General features: G+C 43.0%; 1 protein-coding gene across 1 annotated transcript in view; it reads left to right on the plus strand.

Moving 5' to 3' along the window:
* Positions 1-21,951, plus strand: part of LOC116826052 (piezo-type mechanosensitive ion channel component 2-like) — a 42,022-nt gene extending 20,071 nt beyond the window's left edge. Inside the window, exons 18-35 of the mRNA XM_075072405.1 lie at positions 1,156-1,322; positions 3,008-3,171; positions 5,525-5,749; positions 6,894-7,152; positions 7,572-7,760; positions 8,360-8,558; positions 8,985-9,114; positions 9,309-9,456; positions 11,115-11,329; positions 12,084-12,242; positions 13,922-14,069; positions 15,582-15,770; positions 16,136-16,228; positions 17,317-17,486; positions 18,195-18,311; positions 19,278-19,357; positions 19,735-19,963; positions 21,268-21,951. Of these exons, the coding sequence (XP_074928506.1) occupies positions 1,156-1,322; positions 3,008-3,171; positions 5,525-5,749; positions 6,894-7,152; positions 7,572-7,760; positions 8,360-8,558; positions 8,985-9,114; positions 9,309-9,456; positions 11,115-11,329; positions 12,084-12,242; positions 13,922-14,069; positions 15,582-15,770; positions 16,136-16,228; positions 17,317-17,486; positions 18,195-18,311; positions 19,278-19,357; positions 19,735-19,963; positions 21,268-21,523 (3,137 nt within the window). The 3' untranslated portion in view covers positions 21,524-21,951. The remainder of the gene's footprint in view (positions 1-1,155; positions 1,323-3,007; positions 3,172-5,524; positions 5,750-6,893; positions 7,153-7,571; positions 7,761-8,359; positions 8,559-8,984; positions 9,115-9,308; positions 9,457-11,114; positions 11,330-12,083; positions 12,243-13,921; positions 14,070-15,581; positions 15,771-16,135; positions 16,229-17,316; positions 17,487-18,194; positions 18,312-19,277; positions 19,358-19,734; positions 19,964-21,267) is intronic.
* The last annotated feature ends 874 nt before the right edge of the window (positions 21,952-22,825 follow it).

Below are 22,825 nucleotides of genomic sequence, written 5' to 3' on the forward strand. Positions count from 1 at the left end.
TACTCTGCCCTGATTAGGCCTCAAGTGGACTATTGTGTCCAGTTCTGGGAACCACATTTCAGGAAGGATGTGGACAAACTGGGGAGAGTCCAGAGAAGAGCAACAAAAATGATTAAAGGTCTAGAAAACATGACCTATGAGGGAAGACTGGAAAAATTGGGTTTGTTTAGTCTGGAAAACAGAAGACTGAGAGGGGACATGATAACAGTTTTCAAGTATATCAAAGGTTGTTACAAGGAAGAGGGAGAAAAATTGTTCTCCTCAATAGGACAAGAAGCAACGGGCTTAAATTGAAGGAAGGGAGGTTGAGGATAGACATTAGGAAAAGCTTCCTAACTATCAGGGTGGTTAAGCACTGGAATAAATTGCCTAGGGAGGTTATGGAATCTCTGTCATTGGAGATTTTTAAGAGCAGGTCAGACAAACACCTGTCAGGGATGGTCTAGATAATACTTAGTCCTGCAATAAGTGCAGGGGACTGGACTAGATGACCTCTTGAGGTCCCTTCCAGTGCAATGATTCTAAGTCCTTTCTTGTAAAGTAGGTTCTCCACTCTCTGATCATCCTAGTAGCCCTTCTCTGCACCTCTTCCAGTTTGAATTAATCTTTCTTAAACATAGGAAATCAGAACACCACACAGTATTCCAGATGAGGGCTCACCAGTGCCTTGTATAAAGGTACTAACACTTCCCGATCTCTAGTGGAAATACCTTGCCTGGTGCATCCTACGATTGCATTAGCCTTTTTCATGGCCATATTGGTGGCTCATAGTCATCCCGTGATCAACCAATACACCCAGGTCTTTCTCCGCCTCAGTCACTTCCAACTGATGTCTCCATTTTATAGGGATTAACAAGAATTTTTCTTAAGTGCATGACCTGGCACTTTACACTATTAAATTTCATCCCATTTCTATTACCCCTGTTTTCAAGGTCATTCAAATCTTAATGTATGATATTCTGGTTCACCTCCGTATTGGCAATACCCACTTCAGTAAGATGGATCAGGATTGGATGGGAATAAAGATGACCTAAACTGACCTTTGAAATCCTTTATCACTGTATCTCAGCCAGTGCTGAGGAGCTGGTTGAAATAGAATAGTATGTAGAACTATTTCCTGTTTGTAACTGCACACGTTTTTTCCCCTTTTGACAGAAAGTATAATTGAAAGAATAATCAACACAATCAAGTTTACTTGGGTCTTTGTTCAAGCATTGCTAGATGATACTACAGAGGCACTAAACTCACTCTGTAAAAATAACCTGGACATAGCAAATGTACTGAGAATTGAAAGGTGCATGCTATGGCGAGAAATTAATAAGGTAAGATCACTGTCATTTTACACAATGTCCTGGTTTTTTTGTTTATGTAACAGGATGTCTGACTATATTAAACTGTAACAAGCTGGAAATTCTGGGCTCTGTCCTGAAATCTTTATATACACAAAATTCCCATTGAGTTAGATGTGCATAAAAATGCTCCTTTGAGCACAAGCTCATTGATAGAAGTGTCTTGAAAAGAGAAAAGTCACAGAAAATTTTCATTGGTCACTTCAATTCCAGTCCAAGATCCCATTTCAAGTCACTTTTAATTTCCTTTTTCATTTTCAAAACATAATTTCCAGATTTTTATTGATATTTTCCAACCAGTTTCTCTGATTATTTATGCATTACAATAGCAACTACCAATATGGTTTATTCATGGACCAATCTTTCTGCATTAGGCCGTGTTCTGAAACCCATTGTTACTCCCCTCAAAGAGATGTCAGTATAAATTCTGAGCACTGCTTACAATCACTGAACAAAAGTATTCCAGGCGCCTGAAAGACTGACTTGCAAGGAAAGATTAAAAGAGCTAATATTTAGAGCTGGCTGAACAATTTTCACTGAAGCTATTTTCCAATAAAAAATGGCTTTTGGGCTCAATAGGAACATTCATGAAAAAAAATCCTGTTTAAAAAAAAAATTGGGGTTCTCTTTTAAAAAATAAAACTGGGTGTTTTTTGAGTTTTCAGCAATAAAAACAAATTGAAAAAAACTGTTTATATTTTTTGTGTTTTCAACAAGAACCAGGAAAATTTTTGATGAAACTGAAAATCTTTTGTTTTCATCTACATTTTTCATGGAGAACCACCCCCCAATGATTTAATAGGAACATAGGAATGGGTGTATTGCAGTGGTTCTCAAACTGTGGGTCAGAACCCCAAAGTGACTCGTGACCCTGTTTCAATGGGCAGAGCTGAAGCCCAAGCCCAACCACCGGGGGTCAAAGCCGAAGGGCTTCTGCCCTGGGTGGTGGGACTCAGGTTACAGGCCCCCCGCCTGCGGCTGAAGCCCTTGGGCTTGGGGCCCGCTCCCCACACTCAGGGCAGTGGGGCTTGGGTTTGGCCCGCCCTGCCTGGGGCAGTGGGGCTTGGGTAGGCTCAGGCTTTGGTCCCCCCTTCAGGGGTCGTGTAGTAATTGTTGTTGTCAGAAGGGGGTCGCTGTGCAGTGAAGTTTGAGAACGCCTGGTGCACTGGATCAGAACCAAGGTGCAGTTAGTGCAGTGTCCTGTCTCTGCCAGCATCAGATTCTTCAGAAGAAGATGTAAGAAACTCCACAGTAGGGAGAAAGGGGTCTCCTCTTGGTCTCTTATAGACATTGGCTTAAATCAGAAAACATGAGATTTAATATTCCTTTCAAAATCTGTGCTATTATTAAATTAGATAACACTGGATATTCTTGAGATCCATATAAATGTCCATTCCCACGTTTCTACTATGTTTAGTGATGACTAAGAACTGCCATGCTTATATTTTGAAAGGTATTAACAGCAAAGAAGGGAATGTCTTATTTATTGTGGGACACAAGGATATAAAATGAGCACCAGCTGTCTGTTTTAAAGGTGGGAATTCCCCATGGGACTGTAGAGGTCTCAAAGGGTAGTATGGGATTACAATCGCTTCCATTGACAGAAATGAGGACAGCATTTTCCCCATCTGACTGATTTTGTATTAACTTTTTTTAAGGGAAAAGAAGCCTCACCAGACACAATTCTCCACTATTACAACCGGAAGAAGAGTCAGCAAGTGCAAGCAAATCCTTATGGAGGAAATAAAATGAAAGGCACCCAGGAGGATCAGCAGATACCCAGGAGGGGAACCCAGCTACCGCATGAGAGCAGTATATCCAGGTGAATAGACAGTGGGGACATTGTCCTTGTCAGAACTTCTCATAAGAGCTGTGCAAACCTGTAGTAAGGTAATGTGCATCTAGGCAATATTTGTTGAATTTGTTACATATCTAAGGTGTTTATCTGTCCCCCTTCCCCCCGCAAGCCATAGTATCTGAACAACTAACAATCCTTTAAATGTATGTATCCTCACAACTCCCTGGAAGGTGCTGTTATCTCCATTCTACAGCTGGGAACTGAGGCACAGGGAGGCTAAATGATGTGCTCAAGGTCACACAGGAAGTCTGTGGTGGAGCAGGGACTTGAAGGCAGGTTTCCTAAACCCTAGGTTAGTGTTCTGATCATTGAACCATCCTTTCTCTCAAGCCTTCAAGCCTGGATTATGGCGTGAACATGGTCCCAGTTCAGAGTGAATCTGGGATAACTGACGGTTTGAGTGGAAGCTGGGTGAAGCTTGGCAGCTCTGCTTTGCTTCACTTTGAAATTTTTAAATTCATTTGAGCTCAACGCAAAAACTGCAGCATGGAACAGGAATAATCCCAAAAGAGGGGTAGCAGTGTCATCAGTTAGCAGCACCTGGAGTCAGCCAATGAATGGTTACAGTGAGGTGGCATGCAGCAAAACTCAGAACTGGTAGGTAAGGTCCCAGGAAGAAAATCTACGGGAAAAAAGGAGGTCAGGAGAACTGGTGATTTCTCAAGGGGACAATATGAAAGGCAGAACTGCATGCTATCCTGACGCAAAGGAAAGACAGGAAGAATAGTAAGAGGCAGGGCTGGGTCCAGGCCCCAGCGTGCCAAGCGCGTGCTTGGGGCGGCATGCTTCGGGGGGCGCTCTGCCGGTTTCCAGGAGGGCGGCAGGCACGCCTGCGGGAGGTCCACCGGAGCCGCTGGACCAGCGAGCGGCAGAGCGCCCCCTGCGGTGTGCTGCTGTGCTTGGGGCGGCAAAATGGCTAGAGCCGGCCCTGGTAAGAGGCCAATATGGCTCCATCAGGAGCTCTTTAATGACTAGAAAATCAAAAAGGAATCCTAAAAAAAAGTGGAATCATGCACAAATTTCTAAGGAGGAGTACAAATGAATAGCACAAGCATGTAAGGGCAAAATCAGAACGGGTAAGGCACACAATGAGTTACACTTAGCAAGAAGAGGTTCTTCAAATACGTTAGGAGCAAGAGGAAGATGAAGGAAAGTGCTTAGCAGGGAAGGAGGGCTAATAACTCATGACATAAAAAGAAAGAGGAGATGTTTAATGCTTAGTGGATCACATGTTGAATATAAGTGAACAAGGTGATGCAGCTGCGAAAAAGACTAATATCATTGAGGGATGTTTTAGCAGGAGCGTCATAGGTAAGACACAGTAGGTATTTGTCCTGCTCTACTTGGCACTGGTAAAGTCTCAGCTGGAAAGCTGTGTCCAATTCTGGGTGCCACACTTTAGGAAAGATGGGAACAAATCGGAGAGAATCTAGAGGGGAGCAGCAAACGTTTAGAAAACCTGTCGTAAGAAATGATTTAAAAAACAAACAACTGGGCATGTTTAGTCTTGAGAAAAGATGACTGAGGAAGGACCTGATAACAGTCTTCAACTGTGTTAAGTGTGGTGATCAATTGTTCTTCATGTCCACTGAAGGTGGGGCAAGAAGTAATGGGCTTAATCTGCAGCAAGGGAGATTTAGGTTAGATATTAGGAAAAGCTTTCTAATGATAAGGGTAGTTAAGCTCTGGAACAGGCTTCCATGGGAGGCTGTGGAATCTATATCACTGGAGGTTTTCCAGAACAGATTGGACAAACACCTGTCAGGGATAGTCTAGATTTACTTGGTCCTCTACAGAGCAGGGGGCTTGATGTGGTGACTTCTCAAATCCCTCCCAGACCAATATTTCTATGAGTCTATGAAAAATAGCCCTTAGGGAGTGGCTACAGGGAGGTCAGTTAGCAACAGCTAAATTCAGGGGAATGATTACAGTGGAATTAGCTGGCATGCAGCTGGAGTAACCCATGTGTAATATTGTAGAGAGATCAATAAGCATGCAGCTCATGCAATGACTGCTGTGAGGCTGGTTAGCCTGCAGTTAGTGTGATGCAAATTGAAATGTTTTGAATACTTTAAAAGAACAAGCTTGTGTGGAAATAACATTAAATTCCCTGTGAATCCTTTCTAATCACTGTCGCCATGACCTTAGATGTTGAATTGTTAGCTGGATTCTGAATTTATGGTGAGTGAGCCTTTTCTCATTTTGGCATGAGCCAGGAGGTTTCATATTAGTACAATTATTTCAATGTCTATCAAGAAACTTAACTTGTCATTTTCAGTGATTTTTTTTTAAAAAAAGAAACACATTCTGGATCTAGGACACCTGATGAAGTTGCTGAGGAAATTAATGGAGATGAGGCAGGAGAGAAGAGGGAAGATGAAGACAGCATCAAAGAAGCTGCCCCAGAAATGACCACTCCATTTCCTTCCTATGAAACAAAAGATTACGCTGTTTCCCCATCAGCTGAGAGGAGCAAAGAAGCAGGCAGGCCATTAAATGAAGTTCCTGCTATCATGACTGCCAGTGAGCTACTTCTGAACAGGCAAGAAAGACCTAAAGTCAAACCCAGCTGCAGAGATACCCAAAAATGTGTTCATGAAATGATGATGTGCCTTAAACAACATGGCATCACTTGACTGTCTAGTTTTTTCACTTGCACAAGCTGACATGGGACATTGTGTTTGATGTCAGATAAAAAAACGGGACTTTATGGGGCAGATGCTCAGCCGGCGTAAATCAATGTAGCTCCATTCATAGTAAAGCTATGCCAGTTTTCACCAGCTGGGGGATATGGAACTATGGATTATAGTCTCCATGAGACTAATCCTACTACATGGTCCAACTGGTCAAAAATTTTCACATTAAAAGCCGCCCCCCCCCATGGCTTTTTTCTCCCCCAAAATGAAACTTTCCATAAAAAGTTGTTGAAATTCTCACTTTTTGCAAATTTTTCCATTATTTTTACTGAAATTTTTTACCAAAATAGAATTTTTTGCTTACAACAAACTGTTACTTATTGAAAATGGTGGTTGCGGTAAATGAAAAAATATTTAAAAAACAAATTAAAATTTCAGTAAAAAAAAAACAAAAACAAAAAAACAAAAAACCCACCCGCACAGAACATTTCAGGCCCAGTTTGAACCCTATGAGATGGAAACAACTCAGAAATTTCAAAAATGTCACTAAGGTGGTTTTTTGTTGTTGTTTTGTCCCCACTCCTCATGACCAGCCCAACTATTAGGGTTAGATTGAAAGAACTGTGCCCACGCAGCACAGGCATTTGTGTTCATATGAGCACGACAGTCGTCGTGCACTAATGCTACTGAATTGGTGAATTAAGGGCTAACTAAGGTCAACAAAAATGGAAAGTCCTCAGCAGCACCTCCAGGAGTTACTTTGTACTTGGAGGTTTAAATGTGTAAACACATCCGTGTTTTGTGGGGGCCGTTCAGAATGAGGGGTGGGGGACTATGAGTGTATGTGAGTTAGATCACTGACAGCTTTCACAAAAGATTTGGTTGACAAACTATCACAGCCTTAGGCATGCAGTTCTGTATATTATGCCATACATCTGGTCTCATTTATATAACCTTCTGTATTAAAAATGCTAGCTTGTAGCCTTGCACCAATTGTGTGAGGAAATATAATTAATCTGTTTTTATATTTTTTTTTGTTATGTGGTTCAGGATGTTTCATGACAATGAACTGGAGCAGTCAGACAAGTTTTACCAGAGTCTGCCTCGATCCCTGAAGTTGGGCTTTGCTTTGTACAATGCGATGGTATCCAAGTCAGAAATGCTCTGTTATTTTGTGATCATTCTCAACCACATGGTCTCTGCCTCAGTCCTCACTTTGGTTCTGCCTATCCTTATATTTCTGTGGGCCATGTTATCCATTCCAAGGCCTACTAAATTCTTCTGGATGATGGCTATCGTTTATACAGAGGTATGCAACAGCAAGAAAATTGCCTTGCTGCAGACGTGTCTCTCTGCAAACAAATACTATTCTTTTTCTTTACATTAACGTGCAATAAACTTCTGTTAGAATTGATGTTAATGGAGTAGACTAGATGGCGGATGTGACTAAAGGACATTGGTAGGTCTGAAGGTAGCTCACAAAGTGCAGGTAATTTATTGAACATAAAACCAGAAATAAACAAAATTAGAGAACATCTATATGTGATAAAATGTCACTGGATCCCAAAGCAAGGTTAGCTCTCCAGAATCTCAAGCCAGCAGAAATGCTGGTTGGAGTCTTTCCCTGTATTTGGAAGATCTAGAAACTCTTCAGAAAATGTTTAAGAGTAATTGTTGCCCTGCCAGGCCATGTCTTCCAACTAATTTCATATTTTTTTTTCTCTTTAGATAACCGTAGTTGTCAAATATTTTGCTCAGTTTGGATTCTTTCCCTGGACCACTAAGTTATACTGCGGCATCAATGCAGAAGAGCCATTTGTTCTGCCAAATATTGTTGGGATTGAGAAGAAGGATGGCTATGTGCATTTTGATCTTGTGCAGCTGTTGGCTTTGTTCTTTCACAGGTCTATCTTGAAGGTAAGTTGTTCTTGAAGAGAAGGAGAAGGAGAAGAAATGGCTCATTTCTTAGAGCTCTGCAGAATGTTTGCAGAGAAAAACTGAAACTCTGCTAAACTTGCCTGATCTTCATTTCTGTTATAAATTCAAAACTCATCTCATCCTTTGGGGGCAGGGCCTCAGAGTCCAAACCCAGGTTTGCATTTAAACTTTGCTTTTGGCCCTCAACTCCAACAAAATTTCAGATTTGAACACTTGTGGGCCTAATTCTTTACAAATAATGCCATTTGCTTTCATGTGAGACACTCACATGCTGTGATGGGAGATTAGAGTCCTTGGGGTGAAATCCTAGCCCCGCTGAAATCTATAGGAGGTTTGCCCTTGGATTTTACAGGCTTTGAAGCGTGGATCCAAATTTGGGGACTTGTGCCCATTCCCTACCCATCATGAAACCAAGTTTTCATCTCAAGTGAAAACTCACCCTGTTTCTCCCTCCCCCATTCTGTGTCTGCCTCTATCTCCGCCTGTAGAGCAATTCATGGTTACTGCAAATCAAAGATGCTGTGCTGAGGACACAGTGTATCAAACTGTATTTATCATTCTTTAAATGTTCCCATTAGTGCCATGGACTATGGGATTCCAAAAGTGTCAATGTGTCTGATACCAAGAAAAGGAGATTTTCTAGGAGTCCAAAGAACCAGGAGTCCAGAGGTGATCTGCAGGAAGATGAGCCTGGATTGGGGGCATGGCACCTTTTCAGACATCACAATCCCTCGGGGAGCATCTTCAGAGGAAGGAAGACAGCCTCCGTTAACAGAGGTAGTCAGAGCCACACTGAGTTAGTTTTAGACACTAAGGGGGGGTTTTCATTTTAAAATTCAGGTGGAGAAAAAATACTATGAGGCAAATTTTCTCTGGATGCACCTGAAAATAGGGAGATTGTGCCTAGATGGTCGTAGTCTCTACCCACCCATGCTAGAGTATTACTGTGATTTTTTTCCCTAATATTCCCATTAGCATGGTATATAGATGCCAAATAATTCCTTCTGAGTAACTTGGTGTATTTGTTAGCCCAAGAAACTATATGCATAGGGCATTCTCAAACATTGATTTCTTGTGAGATAACCCTACTGGCTGAACACCTAAGGTTAAACAGAATTGTAAACCTTTGTGATAAATTAGGACATGGCTGTTAAGAAAAGAATGGCCCCCAGACAAATCTGTGATTTGTCTTCCCTTTGGTAGGCAAGACTCAGAAGAAGGAAGCCAGGAAGAAATGGAAGCTTTTTAGAAAGAATCCCATCAACAAGAAGAAACTTCTTAAGCAAAAGATGAAACAACTGATATTGAAAGCAAAGAAGCTGGTGATTAAAATGTAATTGGGGTATTATCTGTAACATCTCTTAAGAAAATGAGACATTGTTGCACTTCAGTTCAGTAGAGTAATTATAATTCCAGTGTTTATGGGTCTTCTATGGAAGACATGCACTGGAGACATTCATCTGATCATTCTGAGGATGCATTGTTACAATTTCCATTGATCTAGATTATACTTGTTTTTACCCCTAGTGCCCTTCAAATCTATCGACCTATCAGGCAGTTCTTCTACGACATTATTCATCCAGAGTACAGCCCCGTCTGTGACGTCTATGCACTGATGTTCCTGGTTGACGTGATCAATTTTATAATTGTTATCTTTGGATACTGGGCTTTTGGTGTAAGCACAAATGCACTTTCTTTATACAGACTGCAAAGCAAGTAGCTTGATCATTAACTTGGGGACTATGGTATATAGTCAGCAGTCCCTTCCATGACTGCATACGCCAGGATTTAGGGGGACAGTAGGAGGCACAGGCTAAGTTAATCAGTCTGGGAGCCAGGAAGAACCACAGTGTCCTATGTGTGTGTGAATAAAGACCACACTTTGTATTCTCTACACTTGATTCCTCTCTCTTCTCTACCATCAGGGACCTGATGGAAATTTCCCCTGAATTACAGCCACTCTTTTCGTTTGTTTTTTTGATTCAACCTTAAATTCTCTTGACCAATGAGTCTCCATAGACTAGAGAAGAGATTACCCACAAAAGACAGGCTAACTGATTCAGATAACACAGTGACTAATGATGAGAAGGGAGAGGCTCTACAGCAGACACTGGGCAGGGAGTACCATTGTCTCCCAAAGAAAGCAAATGTTTCACTTTGTTGTTTGAGCATGAATACTTTGCTTGTTCCATTCTCCCCGCCCCATATTGCTTTGTTTTTTTTTTTTTTTTTTTTATAGAGTAGATCACCTCAGTGTAGAGATTTGAGATGGAAAACTAGTCAAAAGAAAGGAGAAAGGGAGGGTTATGTAGGACCTTGATCCTATGGAGATACTGAACCTCTACTGCAATGTGAAGAACATCATAGACATTAATGGGAGTGGAGGGCGGCTCAATATCTCATGAGAGATGCTCAGCCTCTTTCAGGAGAGGGTCCTCATGCATAGAGAGCAGGAGACTGTTTCATTTCCAGAAGGCCTATAATTCCAAACCAACGGCAAAGCGGCAGAGTGATGTAGGCTTCTGGAACAGAAGCACAACCCAGTCAGTGCTATGCTTATGCTCTCAGCATTTCTGCTTGCACATTGTGCTTGGCTGCCGTAGCACTTGCTTGTGCTTTCCACATCTGGATGTTATTGTTATGTCTCAAAAGAATGTGATTCTGCTTCCAAGTGGGGGAATGAGCAGTAATAACAGATGAGTCTATCAAGATCCTTAAAAGCTTGGTTTCATGCAAAATAGTCTTAGTTATAAAAACTTAGGGAGGAGAAAAAGAAAGCGAGGGATGGAGATGAATCCAAACCACAGCTCTGAAGCCCTGATATTTTTATAATGGGTCTAGTTAAAACTCCATATCTGAACCTTCCCAAGCATGGGGCTTTAAAATCTGGATCTGAAGATTTTATTTTGGGAAGTGCAAGCTACAAACATGGACCTGGCTCTCGCTGCAGGGTAGATGACCATTGTGCTATGAAACAAAGGAACAGAATTGATTAAAAACCAGTTGTTCTTCAGAATCCTCCATGAGGCATCAGCAGCTGCTCACTGTCATTTTATCTGCGTCTTTATTTAAGATGCATCTACTTAGTGCCTGCAGAGTAGGGATTTGTTTGTAGAGAGGAGGGATTACAGCCTTGCCTTTCCAGCCCTTAACAGAAAATGCAGCACTTGCTTACAGCTGTACGTTCCCTTACACTCAGGGGAGATACTTGCCTGAATAGGGACTACTCACATAAGTAACAGTCTGGAGTTTCCCCACTATCCTATGGATTATATAAAATCATTGGATAAATCCTGAGTGGTATTGCTTTGTAACTAGATTTTCCCCTTTTAGAAACACTCAGCAGCTGCTGACATAACTGAATCTCTGTCAGAAGACCAGGTCCCTGAAGCCTTCCTGGTGATGCTCCTGATTCAGTTTGGCACTATGATAGTGGACCGAGCCATTTACTTGAGGAAGACTATGTTTGGAAAGTGTGTATTCCAGGTTGTCCTTGTCTTTGGCATTCACTTCTGGATGTTCTTCATCTTGCCAGGAGTTACCGAAAGGTACAACTGTGGCCAGTGTCACATGAAAAAATCTCTCTCAGGAGCAGGACTTGCTTTCAATGGGAAAACAGGCAGAAGCCATGGTGGCTTTGAAATCTGACATTTCTGCATGCTTTCAGCAGCAATTTAATTTGTGCTCTTAGCACTTATGCTGCGATGGGTGGGTTTGGAAATGGACAGAGGGACAACTTAATTTCCTACTGCAGTCTTCACATTGAAAGTGCAGCATGCTTTGGGTAAAGAGAACAAAAGAGAGTGCAATTATGTGTGCAAAATGCTACTGTGTTGCACGCCTAGTTTATTTGAGCAAATAGCCAGGTATGTGGTTCATGTGCAAGCTCAGTTATGGGAACTGCGCATCTGACTCTTTGAAAATGAGATCTCAGGAAAAGGAGACATCTGCAGGCTTATGAAGTATGGCAGGGGGAAAAAACTCTGGCAGAAATGTTCTCTCAACTTTAGACATATCCTACTTTGAAGCTGCTCACTGTTGGTCAACACTTTCCTTTGGTGGATGGACATTTATTATTCAAGCTGCAGGGAAAAGAAGCTCCATTTAATAGGACCCATAGCCTCAAGTGACGACATATGGCCACTCACTTTGCATGTCATTTTCATTGGTTCCAGTCCAGTCTGAGGAGGTGATATTAACAGGAAGGTCAAACTAGTGACTCAGGAACTGTCACATTAAAAAAAAATTAAGACTTTGGTGACAAAAATAGTGTAATGAAATCTCTCTTTTATTCACTTACAGGAGATTCAACAGAAACCATGTGGCTCAGCTTTGGTACTTGGTCAAATGTGTTTATTTTGGCCTATCTGCATATCAGATCAAATGTGGTTATCCGAATCGGGTCCTAGGCAACTTTCTGACAAAGAGTTACAATTTTGTAAACCTTTTCCTATTCCAAGGGTAAGCAGAGAGGGGATGTTCAGCTTTTATAATAAAGGCTTAAAAACTGTGAACCAAGCCCTAGTCTCATTAAAGCCAATCATACAATCCTCACTCAATTCAGTGGGACCAGTATTTAGCACGATAAATGTTGACTGTTCTTTTTTGGGGGTATGTGTGATTGATGGCAGGTATATCAGAAATTAAGCTCAAGCCCTAAGTTTGCACTTTAGAGGAAAGCAGAGCAGGGTCTGAATGCCATAATTTGACTCTTGAGTGCAACCCACATTTCTTGTTGCTGTAGCTTATCTTTTCCCCTAGCCTGATTGCTACCTTTCTACATAATTGCTCAATAAACTTTTCAGACAAATCGTCTCACATCCTGGCAGTCTCCCCTTAGCTAGCTCCTCTCTGATTGCCTAGAATAGCTGCTTATTCCTCCAGCCTGGGTTTTTGGAATGTATGTGCTGTGATCCAGTATCAAGAGGCAAGGAAATATTAGCAGAATTCAGTGTAAATATTGTATAAATCACCCTGAAATAGCATGGTTGTGAGATGAGCCTATCTGAGAGTTAAATAGACTAAGTAAATATAGACTAAATATATTCCATGCCTGGAATTGCCACTGGAATGGATCCAGACAGGAAATATGTTGATACACAGTCTTGTGGCAGAGATATTAAAAAGCCATTAGCCAGTTTGGTCATATTTGGGATAAATTTTATGTACTCAAGGCATTTTTAAATACATGCCGAGTTACATATTATTAACCTAAAAACACTATGGAAAAAATATCCATTTTCCCACATATGGGCTAACATTGTATGGAGCAATCTATGGGTTTTGTATAAAGGAAGAGGCTCTGATAGGAACTTTAAGGGAGAAATCTCTCTCCTGTGTACTTGTGGCCTAGTTTTCAAGCATTGGCCTCCAGTGGGCCGTGCACTGCAGTTTTGAGTGCTATTACCTGCCAGCTCAGGGTACAGAAACAATGATTTGTGCACAAAGACACACACCCTCAGGATCAGTGGATGTTCCATGAACAGACTCCATCTCTTACATCTGCAGGTGAAAGAATCTATCAGTTCGGGCAGAGACTATACTTCTCTGTACAGCATCTCGCACAATGGGTAGTCTTTTGTACACAGGTGTTGACATCTGAGAAGGGTGCACACAGGTGTTTGCACAGGAACAACAGGAGGCCAAGTCAAGGAAATTTGGCTTTTAAAGAAGATCTTCCAAATTTGAGTAATTCCCTGGTGGGTGAATAGGTTTATAGGAACTGCCAGACGGGATCAGATGAATGATCCATCCAGTCCAGTACCCTGCTGCCAATAGTGGCCAGTACCAGATGCTTCAGACTTCCCATAATGGACAATTGTGGAATCATTTGCCCATAGGGGAAGTTTCTTCCTACCCCTAAGCAGTTAGCATTTGGTTTCTGCCCCGAAGCATGAAGGTTTCTGTGATTTCTGAAATCCCTGGGCACTCAGTACAGTGTCAGTACTATACAACTACACACTGGAAACTGTTTTTCAGGAGCTTATAAAGGAAAAGTCCCTCAAAATCAAGGAACATTGTGCCAGGGAAAAAGATTTCAATAAATGCCTGAAAATTATCTGCTAGGACTCCAGGCTCTGGTATTTATTAACAAAGATGTCACTCTAAAATGTTAATAGCATTCTTTCTTCAACTGGTAGGTTTCGTATGGTGCCTTTCCTTACCGAGCTGAGAGCTGTCATGGACTGGGTTTGGACTGACACCACACTGAGTCTTTCCAGCTGGATCTGTGTGGAGGATTTATATGCAAATGTTTTCATTATGAAATGCCTGAGAGAGTCTGAGAAGGCAAGTGATTCCAGTTGTACAATCCCATCTCATAAAATTCTCTAACAGACATTTGTGAGGCCAGTTTAGGCTGGGGGGAGGGGGAGAAATAACGCACCCTTCAGGAAAAACTGGATTTGGGAAGATAGAGAGATTTATGTTTGAGCAGAACTTTCCCTTGTTCACTGTGTACCGCAATGCTGCAGATAAACGGAGATGCATTGTGACTGTATAGTTAAACAAGGCAGCCATAATTCGCACTCAGCAATGTCTCAGGCACAGACCTGCTTTACTCAAAGTGGGATTTTGATGGGACTCCAAGATTATGGGATCTTTTGCCTTTAGTCAGATAGACACTGGAGATGGGAGTTTGGTTTCGCCTAGCAGTACATCACCATTCCAGTTCCACTTCAGCAACAGCATTGGTCTGAGCCCACCAGCGAGATCTTCTCTGTTATCAAAAGCTACTTTTGCACTTATCGAATAGTCCCTGTGGGTGGCATCCTGGCCCCATTGAAGTCAGTGTCAAAGCTCCTTTTGAGTTCAATGGAGCCAGAATTTCACCCTCTCTCTGTAAGATGAGGGGAGGAATTCCTCGCCCACATCTAAAAAAGACTCTCCCTTAAAGGGGTTTCCAGCTACAGACAGTTCTTCCTTATTTATAAGTACAACTCATATCTCATGGTGGGGGATGAGGGAATATTTTAAAAGTCACACAAGTTAGAGCTGGAAAAGAACTTTTAGGAGGTCTGCTCCACCCCTCTGGCCCATGCAGGACTGTTCCCTATGGTACATTTTGTAGAATTTTGTCCAGTCTAATTTTAGCTCCTCTAAGCGACGGGGCTCCACCATCTGAATGCCATGCTCTGCTGCCAGCTGCTGCTGCTGCTTTCTGCGAAGAGCAGCACCCTTTCAATAGAAGGAGCTGGGGGACATCTCGTTTCTACCAAGACTTTAGGCTCCTGGCTCTTCTTCCTCTAGATGCAGCTTCCTAGCCCTGTGGCCTTTTTTGCAGCCTTGCCACAGTCTATTTCACTAGTCCTGTTTCCTCAAAGAGCTGTTCCACTGCAGTAGCTACTCAGTCCTGAGAGGGAGCAATGGGCTACCTCCAAGAACATCATATAGACATTATACTGATCATTTCTACTGAATTACAAGTGTGTACAATGCATTTCAACCCCAATCCTCACAAATAAAATAATGAGCATTTACAGCATCTTTAAACTTGAAAATTGTTTAATAGTTCATTAAAAGTTAATAGATAAATTAGAAGTGGAATAACTCAATCCAGAATAATGTGGTTACACTTCTGATACTTCACTTGAGGCTGTGTGTTTGCCAGTCAGTCTACACATATCCTTAGTGTGTGTGTGTTGATTGAGTAATCTGTCACTCAGTGTGCATGCAAAACAACTGGGTTATTTCCCAAATGTTCTATCTCATAGCCTCAAAAGGGTCACCAAGTTCCTTCCTGCCTGGTTTCCCTGCCATGCTACAATTGCATCATGCTCAATTGTATCTTTTCCTTTGCAGAAATATCCTCAGCCTTCTGGCCAGAAGAAGAAAATGATTGTGAAGTATGGAATAGGAGGCTGTATTGTCTTTATATTGGTCTGCATCGTGTGGTTCCCACTGCTTCTTATGTCACTGGTTAAATCTGTGGCAGGAGTAACCAATCAGCCCCTGGATGTCTCAGTTACAATTACCATTAGTGGTTATGAGGTAAGGGTAGTGTTCTTACAGGAGCATGACACTCTCTCTCTCTCTCTCGCTCACACACACCACTTAGTGGATTTGCACTAGGGTCAGGATCTTTTCACCTTCTTGTTGACTGGCGTGCACATGGCCCATGCTAGGGGTGATTGAAGGCTGCTGTTCAGTGCCCTGTGTGAAATGGCAGTGGAAGCAAAAGAAAAGGGAAAGGTAATAGGAAGAAAGAAAGGTGGAGGTGGCAAATTCTATTTGGTTTCATGCTTCATACCAATGGTATGGATTTTCTCTGTATTGCAGCAGTGCCTGGAGGCACAGGGGTCCCAGGCTGCACTGAGAATGCCATTTCTGTTATTCGCCCTGTTTTTCTTGTCTAGTCATTATTCACCATGAGCGCTCAGCAGCGGAATCTGATCCCTTTCTCTCCAGCAGCATATAACGAGCTGGCTAATCAATATGCCCTTCACCCGGTAAGTGTCACTCAAACAGCTCATTTCATCAGAGAGCCCAGATTCCCTCCAGTCATCTCTGAGTGTTAGTGCTGCTCGGTTAGAGTTCTCCAGCAGGTGCAGGTGCTTTGGTGGGCGTATCTTCACTTTCCTGGGGTGAGCCCTTCATAAAACTGCAGTGATTTTTTTAGCCCAAGTCTTGTCTACAGAGGGATTTCAGCAGTGCTTAGAAGTCATGGCACATGCTGGCAGGGTGACTCAGCAGAAACTAATCACAGGTATAGTCAGCAAAGGTCTTTCCTCAAGGGGGAATGTTTGCAACTTAAGAGTCAAAGCAAAAAATAAACTCACTATTTCCCCAGTCTGGAGCTGGACAGTCCCTAAAGTGACTCCTCTCCTCACTGCCTTAAGTGGCCAATGTATAGCCCTTCCCCATAGCACCTGTGCAAGGCAGGGAGGAAATGCTGAGCTGGTATTAACCCCTTGCTCACCACGAACCAGGTAGTGCCCCTGCACCCTGTCACACTTGGTTTAAATCTGGCTGCAGGTTAAACTGATCTCTAACCCTACTCTAGTGTACATCCCTGCTTCTATTAAGGTTAGTGGGCCAGATCCTCAGTCCAGTTATGGCCTCTCTGTTACACTCAGGAAGTGCAAAGAAGCCATAATTCAGCTCCGAATGCCCAGCAGGAGAGTCCCTCTCAACACATCAGTGCTGCTGCCAGGTCCTGCCCTCCCAGCCAAGGGCAGAAGGGGGCATGGACGGGGGGAAGGTGAGGGGAGATGGCAAAGATCTATGCCACTATGCCAGTCTTTCCTGGCAGCAGCTTTGTGGGGGCTGTTCCCCGGTGACCCCATTCCTGTCTCTCCTGGAGTTCTGGGAGCTTGGCCGTGAGGCAGGATTGGGCCCAGCACTAGGTTTTTGAGCAGTGTCTCACACAGCCTGGCCCTGCTCTCAGCAGTCGAGCAAACTCCGCAGTTTGGCCACTGTTAAGTTTAAGCTGTTTTAAATGTGTTGGTTCCTATTGCAAAGCCTGTGTAGATGAGGTCCTAATGAGAAGCCAACAGGTTTCTGTCTTGATGTTTTACCCCTTCTATCCCTTCCCAAGTCTGCCATGCAGTTTATAGTGAACTACAGCCCGGAGGACATTGTCCTTGCTAAAATAAAGAGCAATGCCAGCTTGCTGTGGAGCATCAGTCCCGCCAGCCGAGAGGCCATGATGGACGAGCTCTCCAGTTCAACTGCTGTCTACATCAACTTTCACTGGACAATTCTCAGGTAAATGCAGCATCGTGGTTAACACTGCAATCGATTAAAAAGCAGCTCAAGTTCTGTATTTATTTTAAAAGTACTTTTCAGAGGAGTTGAAAGTCAGTTTTAACTACATCAGTTAATGAATTATATAGCTGTTATTAATTCAAACTTCACTATGGTTAAGCCTGCTGGTGTGCTGAGGTCACTGCCAGTCATGCTGACCAGTGCTGTCACATTGTTTCCTGCGCATCCCCTACCTGTCTTATACAGAGTGTGAGATCTTTAGGGCCAGGACCATCTTGTGTTCTGTGTTTGTACCACACCTCGCACAAAGGGGTCCTGGTCCATGACAGGGGCTCCTAGGAGCTACCACAATACAAATACATAATAATAATTAGTTAATTAATAGCTTCCATTTAGAGAACTCAAAGCCCACTACAAACTTTCATTCATGACTTGAGCCTCACACCTACCTCCACCGAGAGGCTGGGGTAATTATCCTCTGCAGCACTCTGTATTGCAGCTTCACCTCCATGTCTCCTTGCAAAGGACCCTCATAAGACAGCCCACAGCTGTCTTATATAGTGCCTGCACCAGAGTGTCTTTACAGCCCCTGTACACAGCAGCGCCTCTGGCCCACAGCGGGAAGAAGAATCCCTCCCAGTAAGTCTTATCTTGAACTGCATTTGGGTACCACACCTGAATATACCGCGCTTGATTTCCTTTGGGCAGGAATGCTTCTCTGGTGAAGAATGTGGAAGCGTCTGGCAAGTACACTGTGCGGTACGAAGAGAAGGAGATAAGAGAACAAATTGTTCAAATGCTAAATGGGACCAGGAAAGAGCCAATGTCAGTATTTTTCTTCTGTTCAATCAGCGTTTTCAAAATGCGCCATGGCAAAGAATTGTTGTTGGTGAACACAATAGAGGGAATTGTTCACATGTTAAATGGGAGCATCACTCCTTTTACAAACATTAGAACCATGTTATGTTAGGACTTCTTCCTGTTTGATGACAAGGAGGAGCAAGGGTGTTATAGTCACTCCTAGAAGTATTTTAGCTCCCATTTACACTCATCCTTTTCTAAAATACATTGCATATCAACACTGGTGTTTGTACAGCCCTGGAGACTGAAGCCCTAGATTCCACAAAGCAGCTACAACTCAGGGAGAAGCTGCCCTGCATACGTGCCTGGAGGGATCATCACTGTGGTTTTGGGTTGGTTGGTTTCCAGAGCCCAGTCAACCCTGGGACTATTTCCTGAGGCTGCCAAAAATAGGCAACTAATGAGTCAGACTGGAAGGATGATCTGGTTGTTAGGGTGCTAGCCTAGGGCTCCAGAGATCTGGGTTCAATTCCTGACTTTGCTGCAGATTTCCTGCAGGACCTTGGACAGGTCACTCAGATGTAGATGCACAAAGTTATTTAGACACCTAACTCCTGTTGATTTCAATAGGGGGTTAGGCATCTAAATACCTTTGAGGGTCTAGGCCTCATTTTCCCATCTGTGTAATGGGGATGTGACTGCCCTACCTCACAAGGGTCTTGTGAGATTAAATATGTTAATAATTTGAGGTGCTCACATACTATAGCAATGGGGGGCAATACAGGTACCTTAGATAGTTTCTCTGATATGCTCCTTGAGAGCTAGATAGAGCCATTCTGTTAACAGATATGGGTGGGAGCTGCAAAGTTCAGATTCACTCTGGGGGGTTGATCCAAGCACATTTCTAAGTGATAATGATCCAGAAGATTAATGCACAGCACTGAAGTATTTGATAACTCCAAGGCAATTTTGGCTTCCACTTGTTTCTAGACTGCTTCCCGGCGTGGTACCAAGATACCTCAGGGCTACTGCTGGAGCAGAAGCTAGAACTGCACATCGCTTGCAAGTTGGTAAGCAGTTGCAGTAAAGCTGCAATAAAGGTTTTGGTCTCAGGGTTCCTTGGTGAAAACCGAAGTGGTACCCACTATGGGCTTAGAGGGGAAATATTGTGAGCCTCACACACACTTCCAAGTATCTCAAAGATTCTGCACCAAATTGGCTGAAATGGAAATATTCCCCCGGTAACAAATTCTCATAAATTTGTGAGCACATCAGTTTTTACATGTGCAAAGCAGATCCACTGCACTGCTCTACAGAGCAGATTATCTTCTCTGAAGAGGAGTACTTGGAGAAGGAAATAGCATGCAGGGAAGGGAAGCATAGTACTGAAAGGTATTAGACACGTAGGGGAAAAGCTCCTAATTTTATCTTTGCATTTGGGAACCAGCTCATTCTGATAAACCACAGGACGTGGACAAAATGGCTTTCTTCCGAAACATAACCATAAAACTACAGCAGCTGGCCCTCAACTCATCTTCTGGCCAAGTTACTGAGTGGTGGGTTATTCAAGAGTGGAATCCTACCTGCTCTGGTAATGCTTGCAGCAAGAATATGGAGCTTATCATCTACAATGACAAAGTCAGCCCTTCCAGTCTGGGATTCCTGGCAGGCTATGGGTAAGGATGGCATGCTACGCTACAAAAAATACTCCCCATTGCTCTTACTAGGTAGAGGAATACTTTATTCATGTTTATTAGGTAATTATTTAGTCTTGGCATTTTCCTACACAACCAGGCAGAATAGACATCTGTTCTGCCTGCTTGTGTTTTGTATTTGACAGGTTGATTCTTTCATAATTTTTCAGTATTTTGTATTTGGTTTCTATCCTTTCTTGGTCAGATATGGATCGAAAGCTGAGCCTGTCAAACCTGACTCAGGCACTGGACTAAAAGTTAGGCCCCCAGCTGGGTTATTAGCAACTGAAATGGAAGTGTAGGGTTATCACCAACCAGATTTGACCTTTGATTACTCCTCTTTGACCCTGCTGTAGTCAATGAAGTTGCACAAGTGTAACTGAGAGCAGAATTTAGCCTGCTGTGCACAAAACTGCCTGCAGGCTAAGGTTTGATCTAAGTCAGTCTAATTGTTGCAAAGTGCTACGGCTTTCAAAATTAGTAGTGCTTCTGAGGGAAAATAGTCACATAAAGCAATACCATTTCTGTGTCCCCCACAGTAGGTTTTAAGCACCTGGCAATTTACTCAAGTCCTAGGTCTGTGTTCTGAAAGGGCTTGAAGGCATAGGTGCTTTATTCTCCTTCAAAATCATGAACAAATTCCTTGGGTTTTGCCAGTGAGCAGTCCTCATATCCCTTTTTAGTTTTATCTAAAAATCACACACTTTTCAGTAAACCCAAATGTGAAAACAAAGGGGAGGAAAAAGGTCCCCTTCCCAGAGCACTACGCTGGGAGCTACTTTGGACCCAGTTTCCAATCCCTGGGTTAGGAGATTTCAGACTAGAAATAAAAGCAGAAATTTAATAGTGAATGTAATTAGTCATCGGCCCACTTTAGCTAAGGAGGTGGTGATTGGATTTCTTTCTAAAAAGACATGCTGAAGCTCAACCACAAGTTATGGGTTTAAGGCAGACAGCACCGGGGGAGGTAATTCTATGGCCTGTGTTATGCAGGTCAGAATAGCTGATCACAATAGTCTCTCCTTCTGGCCTTTTACTCTACCTTAATCTGCACTGGGAGTCTGACTGAAATCAGTGGAGCTCTGTATAACAATTCAAGGTAAGGATGGTAAAGTTGGGCTCCTTGAGAAAAGCTAACTTGCACCTTAATGGATACCTGAATAGCTTATTATAGACATCTATGCACAACTCCCATAGAGTTGGCGGATAGCATGACCATATTAGGGAACAGATACGGTCCCTTGTTTCGCCTAGTTCTGATCAACTCTGTACTCCCTTCTCCTCAGCATCGTTGGACTCTATATGTCTGTTGTCCTGGTCATTGGGAAGTTTATCCGAGAGTTCTTCAATGGCATCTCTCGTTCAATAATGTTTGAAGAGCTGCCCAACGTGGACCGCATCCTGAAACTCTGCATGGACATCTTCCTGGTGAGGGAGATTGGGGAGTTGGAGCTAGAGGAACAACTCTTTGCCAAACTCATCTTTTTGTACAGATCTCCTGAAACTATGATCAAGTGGACCAGAGAGTCAAAGAAACAATGACAGGACAAAGGTCTGTTTAGTGAAGATCAGGCTTAGAAAGCTATTGTCATGGGCTGCCTGAGAAGCAAAATTTAACATTCAGGAACGAGAGATGCTACGAGCGTCTCCTCTCCATTGGCATATTTTCACCTGAAGCTTTTCCACATGTTCCTCACCAGAACGTATCACGTTTAGGCAGTTAAGTGTACATTTCAGGTCAGTGACTTCCCTTTGCTCAGCCAGAGAAGACCTAGCATTGATCCCCACGGACTTCATCCCACAATCATGGGTGCAAAAAGCTTGGCCCAAGTCCACCTGATTTTATCTGCAAAGCAGCTAGAAACTTCCTCACAGCAGGAAGGGTTCTAATCAGTCTCTGAGCAACTGCAGCATGGGCCGTTAATGGCTGAAAGATCAATTACAGGGAGGAAATGTTAATAGGGCTAATTTACAAGAGTCCAGGTTCAAATGTAAGATTTTAAAGAAACACTTAAAAGGGTGCTCTGACCTGGGTGATGAGGCTTCCAGTGCTCATTGGACAAAATGCACAGACTCAAGATGTGCAAATATTCCAGTTTAGAACATAAAAACAAATCTTTCAAAGACAAAATAATAGAACAGAATGGGGCACTTGCATAATCAGAGCAAGATCTCTCTAGCTAGGCCTAAGGTCCCTTCGATTCTTAAGAGGTCTCTACCACAGCCTTTACCCAACTAATATTCTACTTTTTGGCTGGAGAGGTTTCCCAGCTTGCTCTGCTTTTAAGTGGGTACTCGCTCCTTCCAAGTGAAGAGTTCATCCACTTTTTCCTCACTGCAGAATCACTGAAAAATGGGTTGGAAGCAGAGAACAGGCGTATTGGGCAGTGTTTTGTTAGGTTAAAATAGGTGGGTTACCTGAATGGCATCCAGGATAGTACCCCAGCATAGGGACAAGGGGATGGAGTAGGACAGTTCTTTTACAAATAAAAATGTCTGAGGCGGCAGCATGTATCCAGTGGACGGAGCATCAGGAGCCCCTGGATTTCTATTTCCAGTTCTGCCAGGCTGTGAAACTCTGGGAAAGTCACTTCGCTCCTTAGTGCCTGGTTCCCCACCCATCCCATCTGTTTAGACTAGAAACTCCTCAGGATAGGGTCTGTCTCTCACTATGTGTGCACGCAGCATGGGCCCTTAATCTCTGTTCAGTGAATCGAGTGAGAGAATTTGGTATTCTCATTCTAGCCATTAGCGGAAGCTCCTCTGCATTGCAAAGCCACCTAGTCATTCAGCACAAGTGGCAGCAGCTCCTTGGAGGAAAAGGGGGCTGTCGGTCTGATTTGA

Source organism: Chelonoidis abingdonii, chromosome 14 (assembly GCF_003597395.2).
Source record: "Chelonoidis abingdonii isolate Lonesome George chromosome 14, CheloAbing_2.0, whole genome shotgun sequence".
Classification (NCBI taxonomy): domain Eukaryota; kingdom Metazoa; phylum Chordata; order Testudines; family Testudinidae; genus Chelonoidis; species Chelonoidis abingdonii.